This window comes from Aptenodytes forsteri, unplaced genomic scaffold (genome assembly GCF_000699145.1).
Source record: "Aptenodytes forsteri isolate BGI_AS27 unplaced genomic scaffold, ASM69914v1 Scaffold119, whole genome shotgun sequence".
NCBI lineage: Eukaryota > Metazoa > Chordata > Aves > Sphenisciformes > Spheniscidae > Aptenodytes > Aptenodytes forsteri.
Genome location: NW_008796165.1, coordinates 2,631,353 through 2,654,557, shown reverse-complemented (window position 1 = coordinate 2,654,557; position 23,205 = coordinate 2,631,353). Strand labels below are relative to the sequence as shown.

The window sequence follows — 23,205 nt, the reverse complement described above, 5'->3', positions numbered from 1 at the left end:
ATCAGTCTTGCACTAACACAAATTTATTTTTTTTCTCTTGGCTCCTAGGCTTCATGGAAAGGGCAGATTCCAAGAAAGTAGAAGGGAGTGAAGGTTGCTGCCTTGTGTTCAGAGCAGTGAGTGCTGCACAAATGCTTCTAGTGGAAGAGTATAGGATCATGGAAGTCTAATCTATGCTGTTGCATTTCTGATCTTGTCAGGAGAATATAATAATGTAAGGCATCCTTGAACCAGGTCACTGTTGCTGTGTCTTGTGGCTTCTTTCCAGATTCAGCTTAGGAAGATTTCTGCCTGAGAGAGGCTGAACTGCAAGGACTTGCCCCTTCTCCTGGATTTGATCTCGCAGATATTGAATTTCTAGCTGCTGCATTTCTATGATTTTCTCACTTTCCTTCTCTGCATTCAACCTCAGGACAGCTGGGCTGGACAGCAGTTCACTGGAGGGAGCTAGAAGGTAAAATCAGGGAGGATAGAGCAGAGTAACAAAGGTCCAGCTCGCAGAGTTCTTTGGCATGAACAAGGAAAGGCATCTTTCAGGGCTGAAGGAGTAGAGCTAAATAGTAAGATTCTGCAGTATTTAGCAGCTTCTACAACTAACATTACAATATAACAGGTACCACCAGGCAGACAAGCTGGAATGATATGGAGACAGTAACAGAATTGTTCACCAAGGACAAAAAGGGCTTCTGGAATGAGTACTGACAATAAGGAAAACGTACAAGAAGCACTATTCACCTGTGTCTTGAATTGCTTGCTTTTTCTTGGTTAATCTTAGTGTTGACCGGAGGTCATGTACCTGGGTGTGGGCCACCTTCAGTTCTTGCCGCAAGTCATTAATTTCCTTAATCAGACTCACATTTTCCTGCAAAAACAATATGCCCTATGAGGAAAAGCACAGGTACTATCTGGCTCAGCAATAGGTATCTTCATATCCTTGGGAAGGACACTGGACAGTACAGAATCAGTATCACAAGCAGAAGATACAGGGTAATCAGTACAGTACACAACATTTCAGATAAGGCCATAGTAGATTTGACACAAAACATGACAGTATTCAAACCACGTTAGCTCAGTAAGCTAATATTTGTTTTGCTTTTCTGACTGCAGCTGCACTCCGAGGTATCATCTTCCTTGCCAATTCCACAGGGAAGCTCAGGTCCCTTCCTGCATTGATCCAATTAATTCAGAATTAACGTGAAGAATTCCCATTTCTCCCTCCAGTGTGTATTATTTTGCTTTTCATTTGTCACTATGTGTCTGTTCAATTAAATTATCTGTATCTCCTTGCAGTTCTTCAAAGCCCTTTTCATTAGTTCTGACAGACATCACTTTCCAACACCCCTTCCAAATTATTAAGAAATATATAAAGCATACAGAGACTTGAGATACCTACTGCTAACATGCTGTTACGTGGAAAAGTTGGCTATGTATTCATCTTTTGTTCTTGTTTTAGTCAGTTTTCAACTCATAAAAGTTCAATCTTCTAATTTTTTTAATAGCCTACCACAAAGCATCTTGCTGAAGGAGTTGTGAAAGTACAAGTGAATGTACTTTACCCATTGTTGCGACGGATTCAAAGACTTCAGCAAAACCAGTATGGGCTAATACTAGTGAAGGATGACAAAACTGTTGCTCATGATTCAGAAACAGGAGCACCATTAACTAAATATTTCTTTTCTGAATTCAAGAGAAGTGGAATTGTGTATTTGCCTCTTACAAAGACAGTGAAGTACTTTATTGCATCAACAGCTAGTGCAAATGTTAAACAGCTGCCATCATACTTGAACCAAGAATAGCAATGATTTCAGCTACCTGTGGTGGTTTTTTAGAAGTTTTGGAACACAGCACCATTCCAACCCCTGGAACTTCATCATAAATGGCAATATTTTAAAAAGAAAAATGGCCAAAAGGCATGCTTTGGGTACCTCACATAACACCAGTCTCAAGCAACAGGGAACCACTAAAACAACAGGAGGTAAGAACAAGGATTAATGACATTTTCCTATGAAAAAGGTGTCTTCAAATCTTGATTTTTTTTTTAATGATAATTTTGGTTGATAGAGAAAATTATGTTGCCATGAGAGACTTATGTAAGGCATATGATTTGGTTCCTTACAATATACTTACAAAGTATTGGCATCAGAACTGAAACCTGATTAGTAACAAAGTACAATGCTTACCGCAATTATCTGTATATAGACGCACTCAAGGAGTTCAAGTTGGCAGCAATAACTCAAGGTGCACGTACGCAGCAAGATTCTCAATACTTCACACTAAGACAAGTACATCAACTGTGCTTTAGTTTCCCCTCAGCCGAAAGTCACTGACTGGAGGAAGATTGTGGGATGTGTTAAGGTCTGAACTTGTTGGGCAAGAACAGTTGTTCTTGCAGTGGTTGTGTTGGACTCTAAATGCAGCATGAGTTGGTGAGCTTAGGCAGCCTGCTCTGAAACCATAATATTTTGTTGACTCCGACTTGTTTAATTCAAGTCTTTAAACACAGATGAAATTTGATGCTATGCATTTATCCCAGAGCTTGATCCTGAAAGGAACACATGAAGAGGATAACTTCCAAGAATCAGTCAAGGAAATTTTCTTTTGACCAGCTTTCAGGGTTAGGTCACACCATTTCTGTTAGGTGTACTTTAGTCATGAACATCTTCACAAGTTCTCTCCAAGTGGTTGAATGCTGCTATCAAATGAAGATCTTGCTTTTGGTCTATTAGACGGTATAATACATAGTATCTTGTGTGAGGCAATCTGGGCTATGTAGAAATGTCGTTTGGTTTGCTGGGTGCTAAAAGGCTGCTGGTTGACGCTGATAATGTTTTTCTGAAGGGGCATGCTATCCAGAGAGATTAGCCTTTAATTCAATCTTTGCATTCTGACAGAAAGCTTGCACTGCAATGCAATGATCATGCAATGGATTAAAATAAATGTTCATGGTAAAACTCATTGTCACAGGATGTTGTGGCAAAGTACCAATTGTTTCAGAAAAGGGATTGATCAAATGCATGGAGGATGAGGCCATCAGGTACAACTGCATGTGATGTCTGGATGCAATCTACAGCCTAGGAAGTCCCTACAGTGCTGACTGTCAGAGACAGGTAGGACATATTATAAAAATTATCATCCTATACATGCTTCAGTTCAAGCAGCGTTACTTCAAGATTATTCCATGTGTCTGTTCTTATGTATCCAAGTGACCAAAGAAGCCGTTACAAATACAGAAGGCTGGAGGGAAAACTAATAGTCTAACAACAAGCAACTTGCCAACTGGTAAGAAAATTAAAATTATCTTGACAGTTCTAATCATCTGTTGCAGCAGTCACTAGTGGAATGTACCTATGAATAGTCACTCAAAGAGGAATGCACAACTCTGAAAAAGTAAGTACAACTGAGGAATAATAGAAATACAGAGCTGGAAGGCCGCCAAGACGTCATTTACTCTTTCAAAGCAAGCCCTGCCAGAAGTTTGTCTAAACTAGTCTTAAAAGCCCCCTGTGAAGGACTGGAAGACCACGATAATTCCTCCTGGCTGTAAGTCTCATTAATCTACTAGGCTTCAGAGAACTGCTTTTTCTTTGAAGAAACCAGGCTGGTTAGAACCTTTGATATCTTAATCTTCCAGATGTTTCATTAATTCGGTTTTAATCATCATTTCGTGTTAGGCTTACTGATCCAAGACATCAAGTATTATCATTATGAGCACCATCTGTCACCCCATTCCAGCAAGGAAATTCTTCAGGTTATTTTCTGAAGCCATCTCCTTTTGTGCCAAAAGGAAACATCTAACACACAGAAGGAGTAAAAAAATTAAAACAGGGCCAGGGAAGAAGATCGCTGCTGCCTGGGCCTGAAGAAGCACTATAAATAAATAGCAAAGAACAGATGACTTAGGAGGGGACTGAGGTCTAATGGTCCTGAGAAAGCATAATAAAGTAACAATGAAGAAAAGGCTAGTGAAGGGAAAAGGAAATGCTGACTGAGCAGAAGGAGATCATGGTAAGAAGAGACTGTAAAAGACCTGTCCTCCCAGGATGTTTGGTGTGGGACTTTAGATCCTCTCACTCCAGATGAAAACAAATTGGATCTTTGGCCCCAGCAGTCACAAGTTTACCTTGCCTTGTAAGGAACAAGGATTCTGAGCAAGAGATCTTGGTACAAATAAGCATATTCATAATGTGTTTCTGAACTTCCTCGAAAAACCTGGATGTGAAAAGCAGAAAGTTCTTCTGAATTCAGACCAGTAGGCATGGGACTATGTAGCCAAAGAAAGTAATTTTTTTTTCTTTTTCTTTTCTTCCTCCAAAATTACTTCTTAAACACCACCACACAGCAAGTACAGCCTGGCACTCAGACAGGTGCAAATTGACTATGATGGCAATTATAAATACTGTTTGAAATAAAAAATAAGTACATTAATTGCTTAAAAAATACCCAGGCAGCAGAGATCCCTATCTCCTTTTACATTAGGGAGTGGGACATAAACGAAAGTATTCACAAAACATCAGGAATTTCTGACTTCAGAGATCTTGTACTTTTTGTCCAGAAAATTATAGAACTTCAGTAGCTCAATGAATACTATCCTTGAATGGAAGCACGTGAAAAACTCAGGAATTTCTGGCAAGGAAGCAAACAAAAACTGTTTCAAAGTCCTAAGAAACCATAGTGGTAAGGCTACTAAAGTCTTTTCTGTGCAGCTGCCTCCTTTTTCCCTCTCCATACCACAAGGAAAAGGCTTATTACCTGCACGATGCGCATGTAAGCAGCTTGGTGGACTTCCTGATCCTTCACCTTCTTTTTTAAAGCTGCCAAGTTCCTCTCAAGATACTCTCGCTGTCTCATGTACTCCTGCTGCAGATCTGTGTCTAATGCTTCAGTCTCCACCTGAGGGGGCACAGCATGTTGCCTCAGTAATTACACTACCAGAGAAATTCATCTGCAAGGAGAAGGTAAAGGCCCTGACTCACCGTGTCTGATTGCTGCACATACTTGGTGTAGAGCTCACGGATCCTATCCTTCATTTTTTTTGAATCCTGAATGAAGCCCACGCAATTATGAAGATCTGTTTTAAATCGTTTGATGAGAGCTTCCATATTTTGCTTCTGCAAGAATGATGTAGGTGCATTCTTATTTGGCTCATCAGAGCACTCTATCGTGCAATTTTCTAGAAAGTCTAGTAGAACTGGTGAAAGCTCTCATACACTTTACTTCCACTTAATTTTTTAAAAATATGTCATTAAAAAAACTGCTGGGGATGTGAGCACTGCATGTCGAATAGCAGTGATAAGCCTTAGCAGTAGTATTAATCCAAGATACTTGCACTAGGTAATGTAAGTGCCAGCATCCAGAGGTCTCATCTGAAAACCGGTGGCCTATTATCATGAATGCCATCCCCCACTGTCCTTTCCCAAACAACCTACATTCTTATTTAGAAACAACACGCAAACAGTTAATGTGAGAAGGCAAGGGACAAAACATATATCAGACACATACACAACTTGATGTTTTCACATCAAGATTGCCTCTCATTCTCACTTGGTTTCTACCAGGCCCCTCCACCTGCTTCCTCAGTCCTGCACTGCCTGCTAAGCTTCTTCACCTTCACTTGCAGTCCCTTTTCCTCCCTCATGTCTGACGTGCTTGTTGTCAAACACAAGGGGTCCTTGTCTCCTCCATTAATAAGCCCAACCTTCATTTCATTCTACTAATGCCTACATATCATTGTAGGTGGTAGCCTACATGCTGCTCCTGTTTAGGCCAAGTGTCCCCAGATTTCAAGCTTGGGCAGGAAAGGTTAGTCAGTTAAGCATTTGCCTCACTGTTCTGTTAAACCTGGGAGAATGTGTTGATTGAACAAACCGACACATAAATAACTGGATTTTTTTAGTATCAACTCTCTAACCTGCTTGCAGGCTTGGAAGTTTTTGGCCTTGGTCCCCACTGACCAGAGACTCTCCTGGTCCTTGGACACAGTATCCCTGAAGTTCCTGTTTGCTCAGATTAATGCTTCTGCAGTGTTCTGTCCCCACAAACTCCATTATGTAGGACCTGCACAGTGGTTGTACCCCATACCTTCTGCCTCTCTCTGTGCATCTCGCGATCAGTTGCCTTTAGCTTCTGTTGCAGTTGTGTGATGTTCAGCTTCAACTGTGTGCTTTCCTTGTGGAATCGTTCCAGCTCCCCCTCCATCTGAAAGGAAGCAGGAGGAGGAAATCAGGACTAAAAGGAGACATGAAAAAACAACACATAACAGGAAAACCAGAGACTGGAAATACAGACTTGAGGGAGTAGATCCCCCTTCAGGTTGAATTACAACACGAAAAAAGCCAATTGTGGAACAACACTGCCCTCTGTCAGAATATACAGAAAACACAAAAATGGCTATTCAACTCCCTTTTGAGCTACAGGTATTTAAGTGATGTGATGCCCCTTCATTTCCTTGAGCTGAACTGGAGCTTTACTGTTCCATCTGAATGAAAATGGGTGAGATGGAACTTAACAATCAATACTGGAAAGAGTAAGTGCAACAATAAGAAGAACCTAATACTGAAAAGAAACTAATGCATTGAAAAGCTGTGGCTACATTATGTAGAACACAGGGAAAAAAAGCAATAAGGGTACTAGACCATTTACTGGCATGAGATGGTGACCAGAAGAGAGAACAGAGCTTTCATAATGCTAGTCTGACATACTTACAAATTGTTCATTAGTCTGCATTTTATTTAAAAGGCTTTTGTTCTAAATAAAGAGATTTATGAAAACTAATAGGTCACTGATTAGCTATGTCACCGTAGTCCTAATTTGGCTGAGCTAAAGGTACATCTATGGAGAGTTCACAGTAAGTTTCATCATAAATAAGTTGCCTCAGTGAATTTGCTGCAAGCTAAGTATGAATACGTGGAAATTTTCCATGGACCAACTGATGAACAGTAATTTGTCCACGTACCTAACCCCTAAATGGAGTTATGTTTGCATAAATCTGTAACTTTTCTGAGAGAAGTTCACTCTCTCGTCCTCCAGATCCGTAAAGGCAGTATCTTGCAAACTCTATATGGTATGTGGAGGACAAACGCATAAGGACAGGATGTATGTTTAAGCAAAACTGGTATTACTCAGAGTCTAGAATTAAATACTGAAACAGGAGCTTAAATAACTATGTCGATCGCTGACAGCATGTGATAGAAAATTAAACAGCAGCTATTGTGCGTAAGTATTTTTATTAGCTGTAAAGATATTGAATCAGTGCTGTGCAACCTTGAAAAAGTCAAGGAACAAACAGGGTGGAGTCTTCCATGGGACTTGCCGGGTCATCTTTGTATTCAGACAAAGGGCTTAGTAGCAGAGGCCAAATGACAGTGTTACTCACCTCACGGATCTGCTCCTTCATTGTTTTGATATCATTTTCCCGTGATTCTATTTGCTTCTTAAATTCCTCTACTCTGTAATCCAGTACAAACTTGAACTTTTCCAGTTCCTGATTTTTCTTTTTTAGGTCATATATATGCTTCTCCTGGGAGAAATAGGTAGAGAGATCTGAATCAGACACAGCACACTCAAACAGATCCCTAGGACAAGGCACAAATACAGTAGAGGCAAAACCAGCAGTCACAGATCTAGTGGAAGACTGGACTTCAGTCACACATCTAACACAGATGGGGTGGGAGGGGAGGGGGCAAATAATGCAGAGAGCCATCTACAGATCCCAGAACAGGGGACAAGAAACTCAACATCCTGAACTTGAGCTCCCCAAGAAAAGTTTAGAACGCCAGGAAAAAACTAAAATCTTAAACTGAAGATCGCAAATTCTTTAAGTTAAAACTGAGTTTCCAGTCATGTGATATTATCACAACATGACACTATTAAAATAAAAATCTGTATTGAATTAAGGGAGGGTGACTTTGATCTCAGCCAGTTGTCCAGTTTCTCACCTTGTCTTGGATAGTGTCGGCTCTCTCTTGAATCTCTGTCTTCAGTGCCAACATGTCCTTCTCCAGTGACTTAATGATGCCTTGCAGCTTTTGCTGTTCCAGTCTCATTTCCTCAATGTCCCTGTTTCGCTCCTTGAGCTCTTTCTGTAGGCTGTTCAACTAGAGAGGCAAACAAGTAAGAACAGTCTCCAAAAGCCATGCACAATGTAGCCATCCTACTCTGTAAGACACCTTGTAGACAGTGGGGGATAAAGGATATCAAATTAAGATATGATGAAGGAGCATCACATCACTTAAATACCTGTAACTCAAAAGGGGGATGAACATCCATTTTAGCGTTTTCTGTATATTCTGACAGAATACTCACTGTACTACAAGGAATTGAGGAATTTGCATCCAGAAGCAAGAAAGGTATGGATATTATACCCAAGCATCAGCTTCAAATAACACTCGAGCCATGGAAAATTATTTTAAGGTGATCACTTGTCATACATCTCTAAAGATGTCAAAAGTAGACTGGAAAGGTGCCTAGTTCATAGCTCTTGGGTACCCTCAAAATCCTCGCCTCAGTACTAAGATCTGTGAAGCCAAGAAGGTTGGAATCAAGGAATGGTGCTGGTCAAACTGTGAGGACCCATGAAGAAATCTGTGGTGTCTAAAAGACAACGGAACTGAAGACAGTACCATGATAATAGAGGGTATGAAGGAAGAGAACCTCTCTGTCTCCAGATAGATACTGAAGAACCTGAAAAGAAAAAATATCCCTCTAACCTCCTTAGGCAAATGTAATACCCAGCCACTAAAAGAGCTAAAAGGTTTTATGCCTCCTTAAAAATCCCTGGAGTAAAACCAATAAAAAAATGATGATGCATACAAAACACACAGTGCTTATTGCATCGAATGAAGCAGTAGAAGTATTTTTCTAACAAAGCAATGCATTAGATCTTGGAAAAATGAAAAGGTTAATTTCTTTCCCATCATAGGATGAACAATATTATTATTTATAGTTTAAAACTATGTAAGATAAAAGAAAGTGTACCAATAAAAACACACCTCCTCTATCATCTCTCTCTAATCATATTAGCAATATAATCAGCACACAGCTTCTTCTTCTGCCCAAATATTCTAAAACTTTCAAACTGATATAAGAAGGGGCTACTGTTCTCATATGAAATGCCACATATTTACAGACTAAATTAACAGACTAAACTGACAAGCCATTAACCACATTCAATCCTCGGCTATAGGTCTCCACATGCAAGTCTGATCCTATCACAGAATAAGAGATACCCTTTTATTCATGACTCCTGTTTCTCCTTTCAGTTGCAGGTTTGTTTCCTTTTCTTCCAAGAGCTGTCTCTCATACTTGATTTTGATTTCCAGGATTTCTTGGTCTTCATCTTCTTCAATTTGTTTCTTAATTTCTTCATGTGCTTGAAGCTGCTGCCTCATATCCTCCTTTGCCTGCAGTTAAGGAAAGCAAACATTAGAGAGGACAACAGGAAGACACCAATAAAGAAGAGGAGAATTCTTTATTTGTAACTGTGTTTCTCCTGGGAGGATCTATATTTAGTGGACTCTTCAACTGCAGCAATATAATTTCAGATAACTTCTTAGGGGATTAAAGTAACTTTAAAAACTGTTAAGACAAACATAAAAAATTCTTCTTAAAAAAATTCTTCTTAAGGCTTGGATGCTTCAGGTTAGGAACCTGGCCCAAATACTAACATCAGCAAACTTTTTCTGGCAGCAGAAAATGCAAACACGAGTAACACTTGAGAAGATCTTTTAAAATTGCTGTTTCTGATGCATTAGGACCAATAACCACTCAGGTTTGCATCGGTCTCTGTATGCCTCTCTTCTCACATTCATTCCTCACATTCTTTCCAAATTGGTATTGCAACATACAGCTGCAAACAGTAATGTTGATAGAATGTATTGACTTTAGATATATTAGCATCAGTTATCTGGCTGCCCTTTGTCAAGCCAAGTCTTTGACCTCAATGTGCAGGAGTTTTTGAAGTACTCAGGGTATTTCTCTTTGTTCCCCAAAATTATGCAGGCAGGAACCTCAGGGATTCAGGAATGGAATCCACCATTTTAGAAATGTTATGTCTTCAGTAGAACAAGATGATTGACTCTTTCTTTCTTCAATTACAGTAAATGTATCATCTAACCCACATTAATAAACAGGAATTCTTGGATCTAGGAGAAGGAGAGGTGAAGCTGAGAATGCCCAAGGATATTAATCTTAGCGGGTTACTTACTCCAGGTATGAAGCCCAGAAAAGTTGGTAACTCAGCTGGGTTTTCCTCATTACTATTCTACCTGTCAACATATTTCCCCAGCGCTACAGGCAGATTAGGATTTGCATGGAGGGAGCCAACCTCTCCTCTCCTAGGGAACATTTTATCACAGTTGGAGAAAAACTTAGTCAATAATTCAAACTGCAAATCAAGTCTCCTACCTCTTCCAGCAGAACAGATTTCTCATTAAGTTTTTCCTCATAATATTCTGTTAGCTCCTTCACAGCCCTGCTTTTGCTTTCCTCCAAATTGTGCAATTGTTTCTCATATTCCTCCTGCATCCTCTGGGATTTCACTTGCAGCTCCTGGTATTTCTCATTTTCCATTAAGAGTTTCTGATTACTGTCAGATTCTGGTAACAGGAAACATATGGAATGGATAAAACTAATAGAAAAGAGAGGTGTATCCTATCCTTCTACAGTCATCAATGTCTTATTCTCTACTGTCTTTTTGGCAGCTGGTTGCAGTAAGTTACACCAGAACCACTTCATCGCTTTCTTCATCAGGGGTTTTAGACTCTGTGGCCATACAAAATTTTACATCAGAAAACCATCTCTTGAGTTTCCCACTCTTCCTTTTACTTACCACTTCACTAATAATGCCTGTTCCAAAGCTGTCATTCACCTTTCTCAGTTGTGTCTCTGAATATTCTGCTGTATCCCTGCTTGCTGCATCAGGACAGAATGTTGTTCTGTTCCAGCTTGAACAAGTCTAAAACCTACACCAAAAATCTCCTACTCTGCCATTACAACAAATTAGTAACAGCTAATTTAGGCATTCCCCTGAGATGACAAGCATGACAGAGCTGTATAAGTACAACTGTTACAGAGTATGAGTTGGCAATGGACTCATTTATGGGTGGACTTGCTTTTTGGTACTAATTTACAGTATTTCTGCTTTATCTTGATTACAAATCTGGGGTCCAGGTATTTCCATGTTGTGTGCATTGTACATTAGCCTCCTTGCTGAACTGTATGACTTCACTATTCTTGCACAGTAAGCTATAAAATAAATGAAGAAATTACTAATCTCAAAAACCAAACATCTAAGATACAGTGCCCATATGCATGTTCTCATCATGGTCATGTGTGTGGTGCAGTTTAGACAAATGTTTGATCTGCAATACATATATGACATACATGCATTTTTCCTTGTACTTGTACTCTAGTAATCCCTCCCTGTCACATTACTTGCTATGAATCTAATGCACTTCCTCCAGATTGTAGTTACAAACACTTGTTATAGTCTAACCTAGCTGTTGCACCTCCCTGGCCTGTTTATTCATCAGCTCAGACAGTTGAAACTGGTGTTGTAGCTCCTGTTTTTCTTTCTCTGCCTGTAAAATCTGGGGAAAAAAATAAGAAAAATACATTTTAATTTGAAACTAAGCAAAGCAGTGTCCAAATTGTTTGTGCTCTTGCCCATGTTGGGGAACACATACACAACAGAATTTATGTTTGAAGTCTCTCACCAAAATTCAGATGCCATGTGTCACTAAGCCCAGTTTTCCCAGAGATTAGTTTGTTATGACAAGTTACAAAACTATGGAAAGCTAAGGGAAAGTAGCAAATGGAGTTCATATAATACAGGGTACTGTATAATCCTAATCTAACAAGAAAAGTTTGTGAGGTACAAAAGCCTCCACTTCTTTGTGTGTGCCTGCTTGAGGAGAATTTGCAGTTCCACAAATTGTTGTCCAGATATTAAGATTCAAGCTGCTTCCTGTCTCACTTGAAGCAACCATGAGGTCCTAAAACACTGACATTTGCATAGAATGATATAAACCTAAGCAAAAATGAGTTTTGAATGCCATTTGCTTGGAATGTCTGACTACCACTACAAATGACTTAATCTTCCAAAAAAGCACAAAGAACTGGAACAAGAAAATGGATGAGAAATTTCTCAGAAAAGTTGGGAATTGTACCATAGGTACAATTTTTTACTTTCTTCTCATAACAACTGTATAGGTCTTGCATAAGCAGAAATACTCCATTTGCCTGCCAGACACAACAACTAGAAAGGTCAGCCCCAAGCTCGTCCAAATGTGTCGTTCACTTTAATCTTAACACGTACTGATACTCAGACAGGACGTACAACCTGCCTGCCTAGAAAACTTTTATTCACCTTCAAGGGATTTCCTTGCAAGCTTATAATCAACAAGCCTAAAGAAGTTTCATCATAGCTGAGATTTTTATAACTCTATAGCCAAGCGCTAGCCATGAAAAGACCTGAAGAACTGCAGAAGAAAACCAGCACAGGTAAAACACAGGTCTATAAGAAGTGAAATGGCTTTCTTGTAAAAGGTCAAGCTGTATGAAGATGAGGAAAAATAGAAAGGTTAAAACTCAGGTTACTTAAATGCAAAAACCACAATGAGAAAAGCCAAAGAGCCTGAGGAACTACTTGAAGAAAACATTAAAATGAATAATTAAACTTCCTCAAAAAAATCAAAATCAGAAACCTGCCAGAACATTTGTTGGGCCAAAAGACAAGAAAGGTATAAAAGGAGCACTTGAAAATGACAAGAACATAACATAATAAAACTAGTAAGTAACTTGGCAAGCTTTCATACTGGAATCCTTCTTTATGCGGAGTCAAACTGAAACACTGCTTGAAGAGACCGAGTACAACTCAACAAAATAAGCAGTAACAAATCACCAGGACAGGATAATATTAATCCAAAAGCTCGAAAAGAACATGAGGTTGACAGAATTGAATCATGTGATATGTAATCTCTCACTTCAAGCCATCTCACTGCCAGAGTAATTGCTATTGGATCACTTGCCTTCTAACTCTAAAAAGGGTCCAGAAATATAGCAAATTACAGGTCAGAAAGCTGGTGTGTGCACCAGACAGATGGACAGAATAGAATTAACAGACACAGAGAAATAAGACACTGGGAAGAACTATTGTGGCTTTTGCCTTTCAGGGAAGTCCTGCTTCATGACCACAGAGAAATCAATAAACACATGAACAGAAGAAATCCAGGGAATATATTTTACTTCTATTTTCAAAAAGCATACAAGACACCCCAGCAGATGTTCTTACAAAAGCTAAGCGGCCAGGGCATAAAGAAGGCGGCAATAAAAAGAATAATTGTTGGATCTTGCAGCAGCTGCAACCTTATATGTGACGGAGCTTTTAAGGCGTGGTCCCATTTCTACTCAAGGGTGATACAGCTTACTGATCCTTGGTCTCAGGCAGCTTTTATCACTGGAACTGTTTTTATGTGAAGATACTTATAGGCTACCTAGGAGAACTCTTGCATCCCCTTGTACTTACAAGAGACTTGACTCAAAGGTAGCTTCATGCTTTACAAATATCAAGAACATCTTTATTAGAAAGGAATGCTTCATTTTTCAGATGCTTCATGGCATTCATACATATATAATGCAAGCTTGAATTCAATTCTTCAGTGAAAGATTTCTTGGTATTTGGTTCTGCAATATGAATCATACCTGGTGTTTGGTTTTAAGGGAGCCTATTTCCTGAGTGAAATTCTCTTCTAATTCCTTTATTTTTTCATCACAGTACATGTCCTTGAGACGTAGCTGGTAATCATTTTCTGTCTGTAGCTCTTTCACACGGATCTGCAGGTCTAGCATTGCCTGACTCTGTTAGGACATGGGTGAGAAGACAGTTTTAACAGAGAGATTATTTGCCATTAGCAACAGCTTGTTAAGGATGTTTTATTTACATGCACATATTTATGAAAGACAGCCTTTGAAGAGAATTTTCAGACAGACAGACCAAGAAGAAGTTCCAGAAGTAAGGTTCCTTTGTCATCTTACAAGATGGTTTATAGAAATGCAGCTTCTGACTTCTCTACTCCATTAAAACTGCTTTCAGGAGATTGGGGAAAGTATTAGAGAAAAGTCTAAACTTTTCTCCACACTCACTGTTCATACAATGCAGTTTGCATATTAACAAGCAGCTGCAGCTACTTGCTGTAACCTCTTTTTATGATGAAAGCCATGCAAGCCCTCTTAAAGAGAAGGCCGTATAGGAACAGCTAGTCACAAACATCATGCGAATGTAATTCATAAGCTGTGCACTAGGAATCCTATGGTTCATGTTCACAAGTTGCTCCTCCTACCTTCTCTTCTATATCTGATCTCATGATCAGTACTTCCTCAGCATACTCAACTTCCTTTTCCCATTTCAGTATCCCGCCTCCTTTATCATACACTTTCCAGATAAATATAGAGCCATCCTCTGAGGCAGTCAGCAGAAATAGGTCATCGTTTGTTACGGACATCTTGAAAGGAAGAGACAACAAAATAATAGTAGAGACAAGGATGAATGGAGACACAGTTTTATTTTATACCGAATTTTTCTCCCCACCCACATACTCCCTGTCATTTCTACAACAGAAAGTCAACAGTGGAAATATTAACATAGTCCCACTACCAACAGTTTGATTATGTCCTCTACTCCTGCTCCACCCTGGTCCAGACAACAGGAGAAGGGAAAGAAAAGAAGAACACGTGAAGACATTGGATCTGCTTCTGCTCTCAAAGCTGTAGGAAGATTTTTAAAAACATGGAACAGAAAAGACCTTCTAGACAGTTATAGCACAGACAGGCAATTTATATGACAATTCCAAAGGTCTCCAGCTTTTTTCTTTGAGAAGTCGTTTGAGCAACAGATGGCTAAACGTTTTCTTTTGAATCTGCAAATAAGCCCACCAAGAACTATCTAGTAATAACTGCTGTCACCTCCTCCAGATCCCCTGTGACTGCGTGGCCTGGCATAGCTTACCTGGAAGCTGACACAGCTTACGAGTGAGGTGAAAGTAGAGTTCCAATAACTGAAGTTCATAGCCTAATGTTGGACTGTGCAGCTCTAAGTCAAGGTGCTGTATTTGACAGTGATACTTAAAATGCCAAAATTACAAACAGTTTTAACAAGACAGAACATGTGGCTTTGTGGAGAAAGTGCGCTGAAATGTTCCATGGTTGCAGGCTCTACTCATCATATCCCCACCTTTCAGATGCTGTTCATTAGCCCTTTAGAAATACACTCTGGTTAGCAGTCCAGCACTGCAATCTCTTCTGCTCTTTACCCTGGCATCAAGTTGCTTAATACATTTATCTCATTCCTCCTTCCATTCTCACAAGAGGTTTTCAAGCCAACTTTATCTTCCTCTTTCCAGAAAGAGCTATATCAAAGTTCTCCACCAGGGATATGCCATGTTACATATCCTAGTGCAAGCCACTTTTTAGCCAACAACAGCTTATCCAGTGACATCTACTTCTAGAGACAGGACTTCTATGAATGCTGTAATATTCATTCTCCACGTGCAGGCTCAACCTTAGTTTTAACATATCATGCTATGAAATGGGAAGGAGAATCAGCACTAAAGGAGACGTGTGCAGCTGGTTTCACAGGGAAAAGAAAGTACTCTATGTTACCTTTGTAACAGCACCTGCATGGGCCTGATACTCATTGAAATCCTTCGTCAAAGGTAATGGGTATTTCATAGCTCGAATTGTCCCCAGAGATGTACCAACAAATACCATGTGCCCAGAATGAGAAACAGTTACTGCAGTATAAACAACACCGAAAGCAGGCACTTCATGCTGGATCTAAAAAAAAAACAACCAAAAAACCCACAAAAAAGCCTCATATTACATTAAGTTTCCCAATACTATTTGATTACTTACTGCATGAGAAGTTGTCATACTTCTGCCTGCAGCAAATAATGCAGTTAAAAGAATCTACATGCCTATAGGAGTAAAGCCATGAACAATAATTAGTATTAAGCTTTATAAATATGCCCTTTTAAAATTTCAAGGCAAGTTCCACAAGTTGATCACTTCTGAAAGATGTAATGGTTATCACGTACAATTTACTACTTTTCTGGACAAAAAAAAAAAAAAGCACGTAGTGGTAGATGCAATACACTTGTATTTCAGCAAAACAGTTGATACAATATTGCCAAGTTAGTTTGTTAGCTGGATTAGAAGATTTCTAGGTAAATCCAAGTAAAGTTCAACAAAATCGTGGGTTTCATGGTAAAGGACATAAGAACACAAGAAAAGTGTCAGTAAATATTGCAGCTATCAAAACCAGACTGACTCCTACTTTCCAAATGGATGACAAGGAAACCAAAGCACTAGTACCCTCCCCAGAGAACTTAGCAAAATCCCAGAGTGCTTGTTAGCTCACCAAAGACTCTGAAATTTCTTTGAGAGTTTGGTCAGATCCAACAGCAAAGATGATTTTGGCATCAGAAGACAGGGCAATGCTGCTGTAGATGCAGGACTTGAGCACACACTCTGACTCCCTTTTACCTGTCAACAAGTTCCACTCATACACAGCACCATGTGTGTCACAGGAGACAAATTTAGTGTCATCTGCGCTCCATTTAACTGCATGTATCTGGCAAAAGCAAAACACACCAAGGAGCCCGATGTGTAAGTTATAGACATACAACGTGGAGTCATTTTACTGGTAAATCCATGACAACTTTGGAATCATACTTCTAAGCCTTATTTAAAAACCCCTAGATGTTTCTCAACTAATTCCATTTTAGCATTAAAAAGAGAAAAATCAGTAAGAACTACTTTATGAACACACTGTCAGGAAAAAGCTGATTTCAATAATGAGTAGTATATTTTATTTTTATAATTTATTACTGGGATATTTTTCCTGGTTCAGCTACCTGCCAATCATTCGCCTTCAATTTAAGGACAGACTCTTTAGATTTATCTAGTGCGTGCATACATGGACTTGTGACCAAAGACTGACTTTTGTATTTCTATTTTTAATTTTTGGGCCCATTTGTGATCCAAAACTGTACTTTACCTTTTCAAAATGCATCTTACCAACTAGTTCATACTTTAATGAGTTGTATCGTATAGGATTTGTTTACTAACCTTCCCACTATGTCCTTTCAGATTATTAATATTCTCAAAGGTGGTGCTGGAATAAATTTGAATCACATTTCCATTAACTGCAGCAAAAAGATGGCCTCCGTTACTGAATGAGCACTAGAAAAACAACATAACCACCCCTTATTGTAGATGCAGTGGATAAAAAAATTCATGCATTGAATTCCAATGACATCATCTATTATCAGAATGTTACACAAAAAGAAAACTCCATGACATAGGTAGCCTCTTACTGCTTTCTTAATCGGTGCTTTCCCCTGTAAAATTCAGTCTTTGAGTATTTCTGAGCAAACTACCCCTTCTGCTGCTTCCCAGGTCCACAGTTATGCATCAGCCTCCAGGCTTATTTTCCAATAGTCGGAATCCTTTTCTCTATGCTTCGATATCCTAAATCCTACTAGGATCTATTGGAGAGGTTTCTATCCTCTGTCATGTTCTTCACCACTCTGCTCCCTATAACTCCCCAATTTCATTTTTGCACCACTCCTTACCTCTCTACACTTTCTTACAGCAAACTCCTTGAAAACATGCATGTCCTCATACAGTAGACTTATAAATCGTAGTTTGTCAGAAAACCCAACCAAACAGAAAAGGCCAGTGGGATGAAGTGATACTGTGTATGCTTCCTCCCGATATTCCTTACACAGCTCCAAAGTGCTGAAAGAGAAAACCATTGTGCAGTATGGAACAGAACAAACTCCCTATGCACGTCTGACAGGACAATATCTGGCCAGGCAGGGACACCTGCAGCTACAATCCAACTCTGCCTTGTCCTTGAGGAAATGTGGTGTCATTCAGTTAAGTAATGATCACTCGATGTTACAGGAAACACATGCAAATCTGAACTTTCTGGTTCACAGAGAAGGTGTGGAAGGTGCAAGAGCAAATCCTTGTTTACTGTAATATAATGAAGAAGGTAAATGAACCGCTGATTGCAAACCTTCATCTCTTCTGAGATTTGTTCTCCTCCCCCTCTCCTTCCATAGAACCTTAAAAGCTGGAGTCATTTTGCTTAAGAACTGTGGCTACAAAGCAGGAGATGGGACAGCAGTATCTTAAGACAAAGCTGAATGAAACATTCCTGAAGATTTTTTTTTTCCAAAACACATGAGAAGTATGACATAAAAATGGCTTAATAAGAAAAAGCTTTGGATTCTTTTGGCACTGGTTTTAAAGGCACTGCATATTCACACTCCCCAAATCATGTCAGTAAGACCATTTACATCCACACCACACAAGAATTTTATCAGAACACCACTCTCATTCATATGAGATTGCTGCTGTTGCCTGCTAAATACAATATACAAAAAAGCAAGAGGTAATAACAAACACAAACAACTCTTTACTTCGTCTTGTAATTCCAGACGCGGACAGATCTATCCAGGGAACAAGTAGCAAGAATGGGTTTCCAAATACAGATGTCCAGACCAGTGATCGAAGCAGAATGCAATGGAAAATTCAGATACGCAAAATAAGCTGCCTTCTCCTGAGAAGCAATGAGAGCATAAAAAAAATCACAGATATTTCACTGCAGGCAGTAAGTCAGGTAAGAAATCTATCATAGCTCTTTGCATACAGTAATCAAATAGATTTGAGGAAACCACTTAATCCTTTCACTGCACCAGTCTGAAGATAATAATGTTAAAAACATAACAATGTTAGAATCAGTTTTAACTTTATAATTAATAATCAAGAAAAGTGATGCAGGGAAGATGTAGACTCCATAGTCCTCATACACTAGTGAGAGCGGAACATAATCGTAGGTGTCCAAAGAAATGCAAATTAGATAAATAAATAAAACTGGACCCGCAAGAATTCAGTTAAGACCTTCTGGTCAGACAGATATTTAAAAATAATCAAGTGCTGAGTGATAAGCAACTTAACCAGGATGTTTAGCTATTACATGCTGGAAGTGAAGCACCAATAAAATTTTAGGCTGCATGCAGAAAAAGGACCCATAACTACAAACCCCCTTCCTGTAAAGATCTTTCTGTACTCCTGTACGCAGGTTAGGTATTTAACTCCATGCAAGTCTATTTCATGATAATAAATTTATCTCTTGTCTTTGCATTATTTAATTCCTTCAGAGCAGGGAATGTTTTTCATTATGTTTGTCCTTCACAAAGAGGTTTCACTTCCAACTAGGACTTCAACAACTATTATTTTAGAGTAACATGAGATTCCCATGGCTGTTTCAGCTTTATCGCTGCGTTAAAGTTTCCACATACTACAGTGGAGCACAAACTACTACAGTTACGTTAAAAATCTCTGTGTTAAAGCCTTACTTAAGTGGTTCAACAGTGACACGGACCCTTAAATAGTCTTAACAGTGTCCTCTATCATTCTGCTGAATAACATCAGGTATTCATATGGAGGGATGCTTGAGCAAGGGGCTACTGAAATACAGCTCTCAGAGAAGCATGCAGAGCACTTCCTATCACGAGCTTTAAGGGTTCAGACGCTATCTGATGAATTTTATGAGAATGCATCATAGAAAGCGACACTGAATAGCCTGTGCCATTACAATACACCCCTTACTGGACATGATGGCTGTGGAACGTGCTAAAATTGCACTCACCTTCATAAGATCGGTGGAGAGCATAGTAAATATGTAAAGCTGATTTTTATTTGTATTAACGACCATCGTTTCCTCAGAGGGGCTGAAGCATATGCATATTATGTCCTGTCTGCCTGACTGTTTTGGCTCACTGCTGAACAGGTCCCGAGGAAGCTGCACAAGAAATGCATCCCATGGGGTATTCCAGGTCTCCATGTTTTAGTAGTAGGCGTGCACACACACACAAACTTTTGCTGTAATGCTACTCTAATAAGCACATACATAATATCAGTAAGACAACTTGGATATTTAATACTACATAACTACTGCAAGGCAGGCAATAGGGGACAAGATAATCTAACTGTATCTACAGCATTACAGCTGAAAAAAGCATCAGAGGACATTTCAGCAGTAATCTTAAGTACCGCATTAAACAAAAATGAAAATGGTAGCAGAAAAACATGGAGAAAAAAACCTAGCAAGTGTAAGAATGAAAACTGCCTGAAAATTGTGATCTCAGAATAACAGTTCTTTGCAGTGTATCATTCAGGTTGATAACAATCTTATTACAGGGTCTCGTGCATAGGGAAGATCTGACCTTTTAGGCCCAGAGTATGAAGGCTTGACCAGGTCATCAGAGTTAAATGTTCTTATCCAGAGATTGCAGTAAGTCAATGCATACAGCTCACTATGGAACAGTTAGAAATCTCACCAGATTACTTAAGAGTAAGAGTGCACAAGGCTCATGACAGCTGTAATAAATATCTAAGGGGAGAAAAGCTTTGCCTTGGAAAAAAACAAGCAGCCTAGTTCTTCAAAACTGATGTAGACTACTTCTTAGCTCCAAAAGTCTCCATAAATACAAGTTTCTTAAAGGTTTCCTGAAGTTTAGCAGCCTCAAAGCACATTTTACATGTGGGAACATGCAGAGCTACCTTGCAAAAGGACATCTGTCACTGACTTTCAGTGTGACCTCTGGCAACTCTGTTTTTAAAAGGTATTTAAAAGACGTGTAGATGAGGCACTTAGGGACATGGTTTAGTGGGCATGGTGGTGTTGGGTTGACGGTTGGACTCGATGATCTTGGAGGTCTTTTCCAACCTCAATGATTCTATGATTCTATTCTAACTCCCTTCCTTTCGACATCACCAGGACAGTTAGCTAATGCTTACAATGTAATTTAGAGATGTGCTAAAAATTATTATTAATAACTGAATCGGAAGCACACACCCACACCCCAAACAGGCCTCTGCTGCATAGTTGCTTGGAAAGGCTTTTTTCTCCCTACCCAGATTTCTTGACTCTCCTTGTAGACTTCCTTTCCCTTGGTCTTCTCAAACAGAAGAACAACTCCTGGGCTAGATGAACATGCAAAGCCTCTGGAATAAGCTGCAACTGCAGATATTTGAGGCAAAGAATCCTGTTGTGAACCATTATCTTCAGAGGCCAGTCCACAAGAGACATCAGAAGAACTGCAAGCAGGAAATGCATAAAGACTGAAGAATAAAGAAGGACAAAACAAAAAATGTTTATCAGCAGCGATCAAAATATTATAACCCATTCATAAACTGGACAAGAAGGAAATAAGTGAATGGCCTGCAACTAATCTGCATGCACAAGCTTGAAACTATTATTAATAGTATTTAACAAAGATTTACCTCTCATATTCTTCTGTTGTTGCATCTTCTTCTAGTTCCCTGGGTATTTTTTTGTACTCTACACTTGTTTCCCAGTGCAGCTCTCCAGTTTCAAACAAGATAAGTTTGCCTGTGTCAGTGCCACATATTACTTCCTCCTCGGACAGCCAGGCGTGGCACAAGTAGTTTTGCGGCTCTCCCTTTTGTAAATTCATCTGCTTCAAAGTTCCTTCGCTGTACTTAAAAAGTTTAAAAAAGCCATTTCCAGTGATACAAACCTGTGCATTGTCTTGAGGACTAAAGCTCACCTATGGAACAAAAGAGAGAGAAATTATTTTATACAACTATGTTCACAAATATGCAAATATTATACCTGTTCTGAAGACTTTCAATACCAGATAGAGGAAAACAAACAAGGGAAGAAGGTTCATAGAAACATACAGGAATAGAGAAGAGACTAAGAAATAACCATAACTACATATTGCAGTTTTCCTCCTTTCAAAACTGTGTATATCAATTTTACACGATGCTACAAATACATTAACTCTATTAAGCTAAGACACTATCTGAATCACAATGCAATACCGAAGAGAAAGTTGTCTCTGCCCTTCAGGATTAAATGCCAACAGTAAGGCCAAAATACATCTTTATTGCTGATTAGCAAGTTTTTCAGGTAGCAAGCTTCCTGAAAAGTGGGACCATTCATTCTTAAAGGCCAGGAATAAATTCTGTATTTCTGTATTTCAGGCAAACCTTGCCCATTATGCATATTAATTCACATAATTGGGTGTTTATAGGTGAAAACAGTGGAATAGCCATCTCAATAACCAACATGAAGGATAGCAGGGGTACTTAGACGTCATTTTTCATGCTTAATGGGACTTTAGACAGCAGTTGCCTTCACAGTCATTCTCCTCTCTTTAGGAATTGAGCTCATGAAGTCAGTAGTTCACCCAACCTCTGCTTGTAGCTGTACCTCAGGAAAAATGGCAGCTAGGGTCCAACCAACCCATGTACTGAAAGCCTCTTACCTCCCTGCAAGAAAGATACTAAATAAGGGCACCCAAAGCAGGATGCAGGAGTGCCATCAGCCTGCTCCTAGCCACTCTTCCCGGGCTACTCCTCTGATCCGCACATAGAACAGACTGCAGGAAGGGAAAAGGTGCATGAGCATGCCGAGAGCTTCCAAGATGTGTGCTACACCTACTGAGCACAGCCAATATATTTAATGAGTGTTTCTGCAGGGACACAGGGGACACATTGCACATGCACTGGCCAACTGAATTAGCCACATACCGTAGATCTCATATGATGTAAGAGAATCTCATGTCATACGGACATGAGAATGTCCATAATGGGTCAGAACAAAAATTAATTCAGCCCAGTGTCCTATTGCAGCTGATGCCAAGACAGGCCACAGAAACTGTATATAATCTACAGTGTGGAGCCCTCTACTCCCTCTCTTGCCCTGGATAGAAGCCACGTGGCCACAGGAAAACGTACCTGTCCACATATCCTGCAGATTGAACTTACGTGCTACCTGGCACCCAGTACTTGTTGAACTATGTTTGATCCTTTTATCTGTCTTTTTGAAATAGTGCAATAGGCTCCCAAAGATCCAGTCATTTGTGAATCAAAATGTTAAAAATGAGCCACAGAGACGCTGGCCCAGCTCAGTTTTGGAGGCAGATGTGTGCACCCCCATACCCTTGCAAGGTCGGGGTGGGAGCCGAATGGGCCTGGGGCTGACACGGCGGACGTGGAGCCCGTGAGGGCTGTGGCCGTTACCTGGCAGATGCCGCTGCCCGGGGCCTCGACGCGGACCGCTGCCATCAGCGGCTGCGTCCGACAGCGGGAGAAGGGGAGAAGGCTGAC

At 39.7% G+C, this 23,205-nt stretch overlaps 1 protein-coding gene across 1 annotated transcript; it reads right to left on the bottom strand.

Moving 5' to 3' along the window:
* Positions 1–235: 235 nt before the first annotated feature.
* On the bottom strand, positions 236–23,163 carry CFAP57 (cilia and flagella associated protein 57). Its single transcript, XM_009287272.2, has 21 exons — positions 23,119–23,163; positions 21,352–21,638; positions 20,982–21,165; positions 19,715–19,867; positions 18,483–18,622; positions 17,628–17,793; positions 17,122–17,235; positions 16,412–16,624; positions 15,655–15,828; positions 14,337–14,498; positions 13,699–13,854; positions 11,492–11,585; positions 10,402–10,592; positions 9,225–9,398; positions 7,935–8,093; positions 7,373–7,516; positions 6,079–6,195; positions 4,974–5,108; positions 4,750–4,890; positions 736–862; positions 236–447 (listed from the first exon to the last, which is right to left on the bottom strand). Exons 1-21 carry the CDS (start codon positions 23,161–23,163, stop codon positions 236–238), a joined length of 3,288 nt encoding a protein of 1,095 aa, XP_009285547.2.
* Between the last annotated feature and the right edge of the window lie 42 nt (positions 23,164–23,205).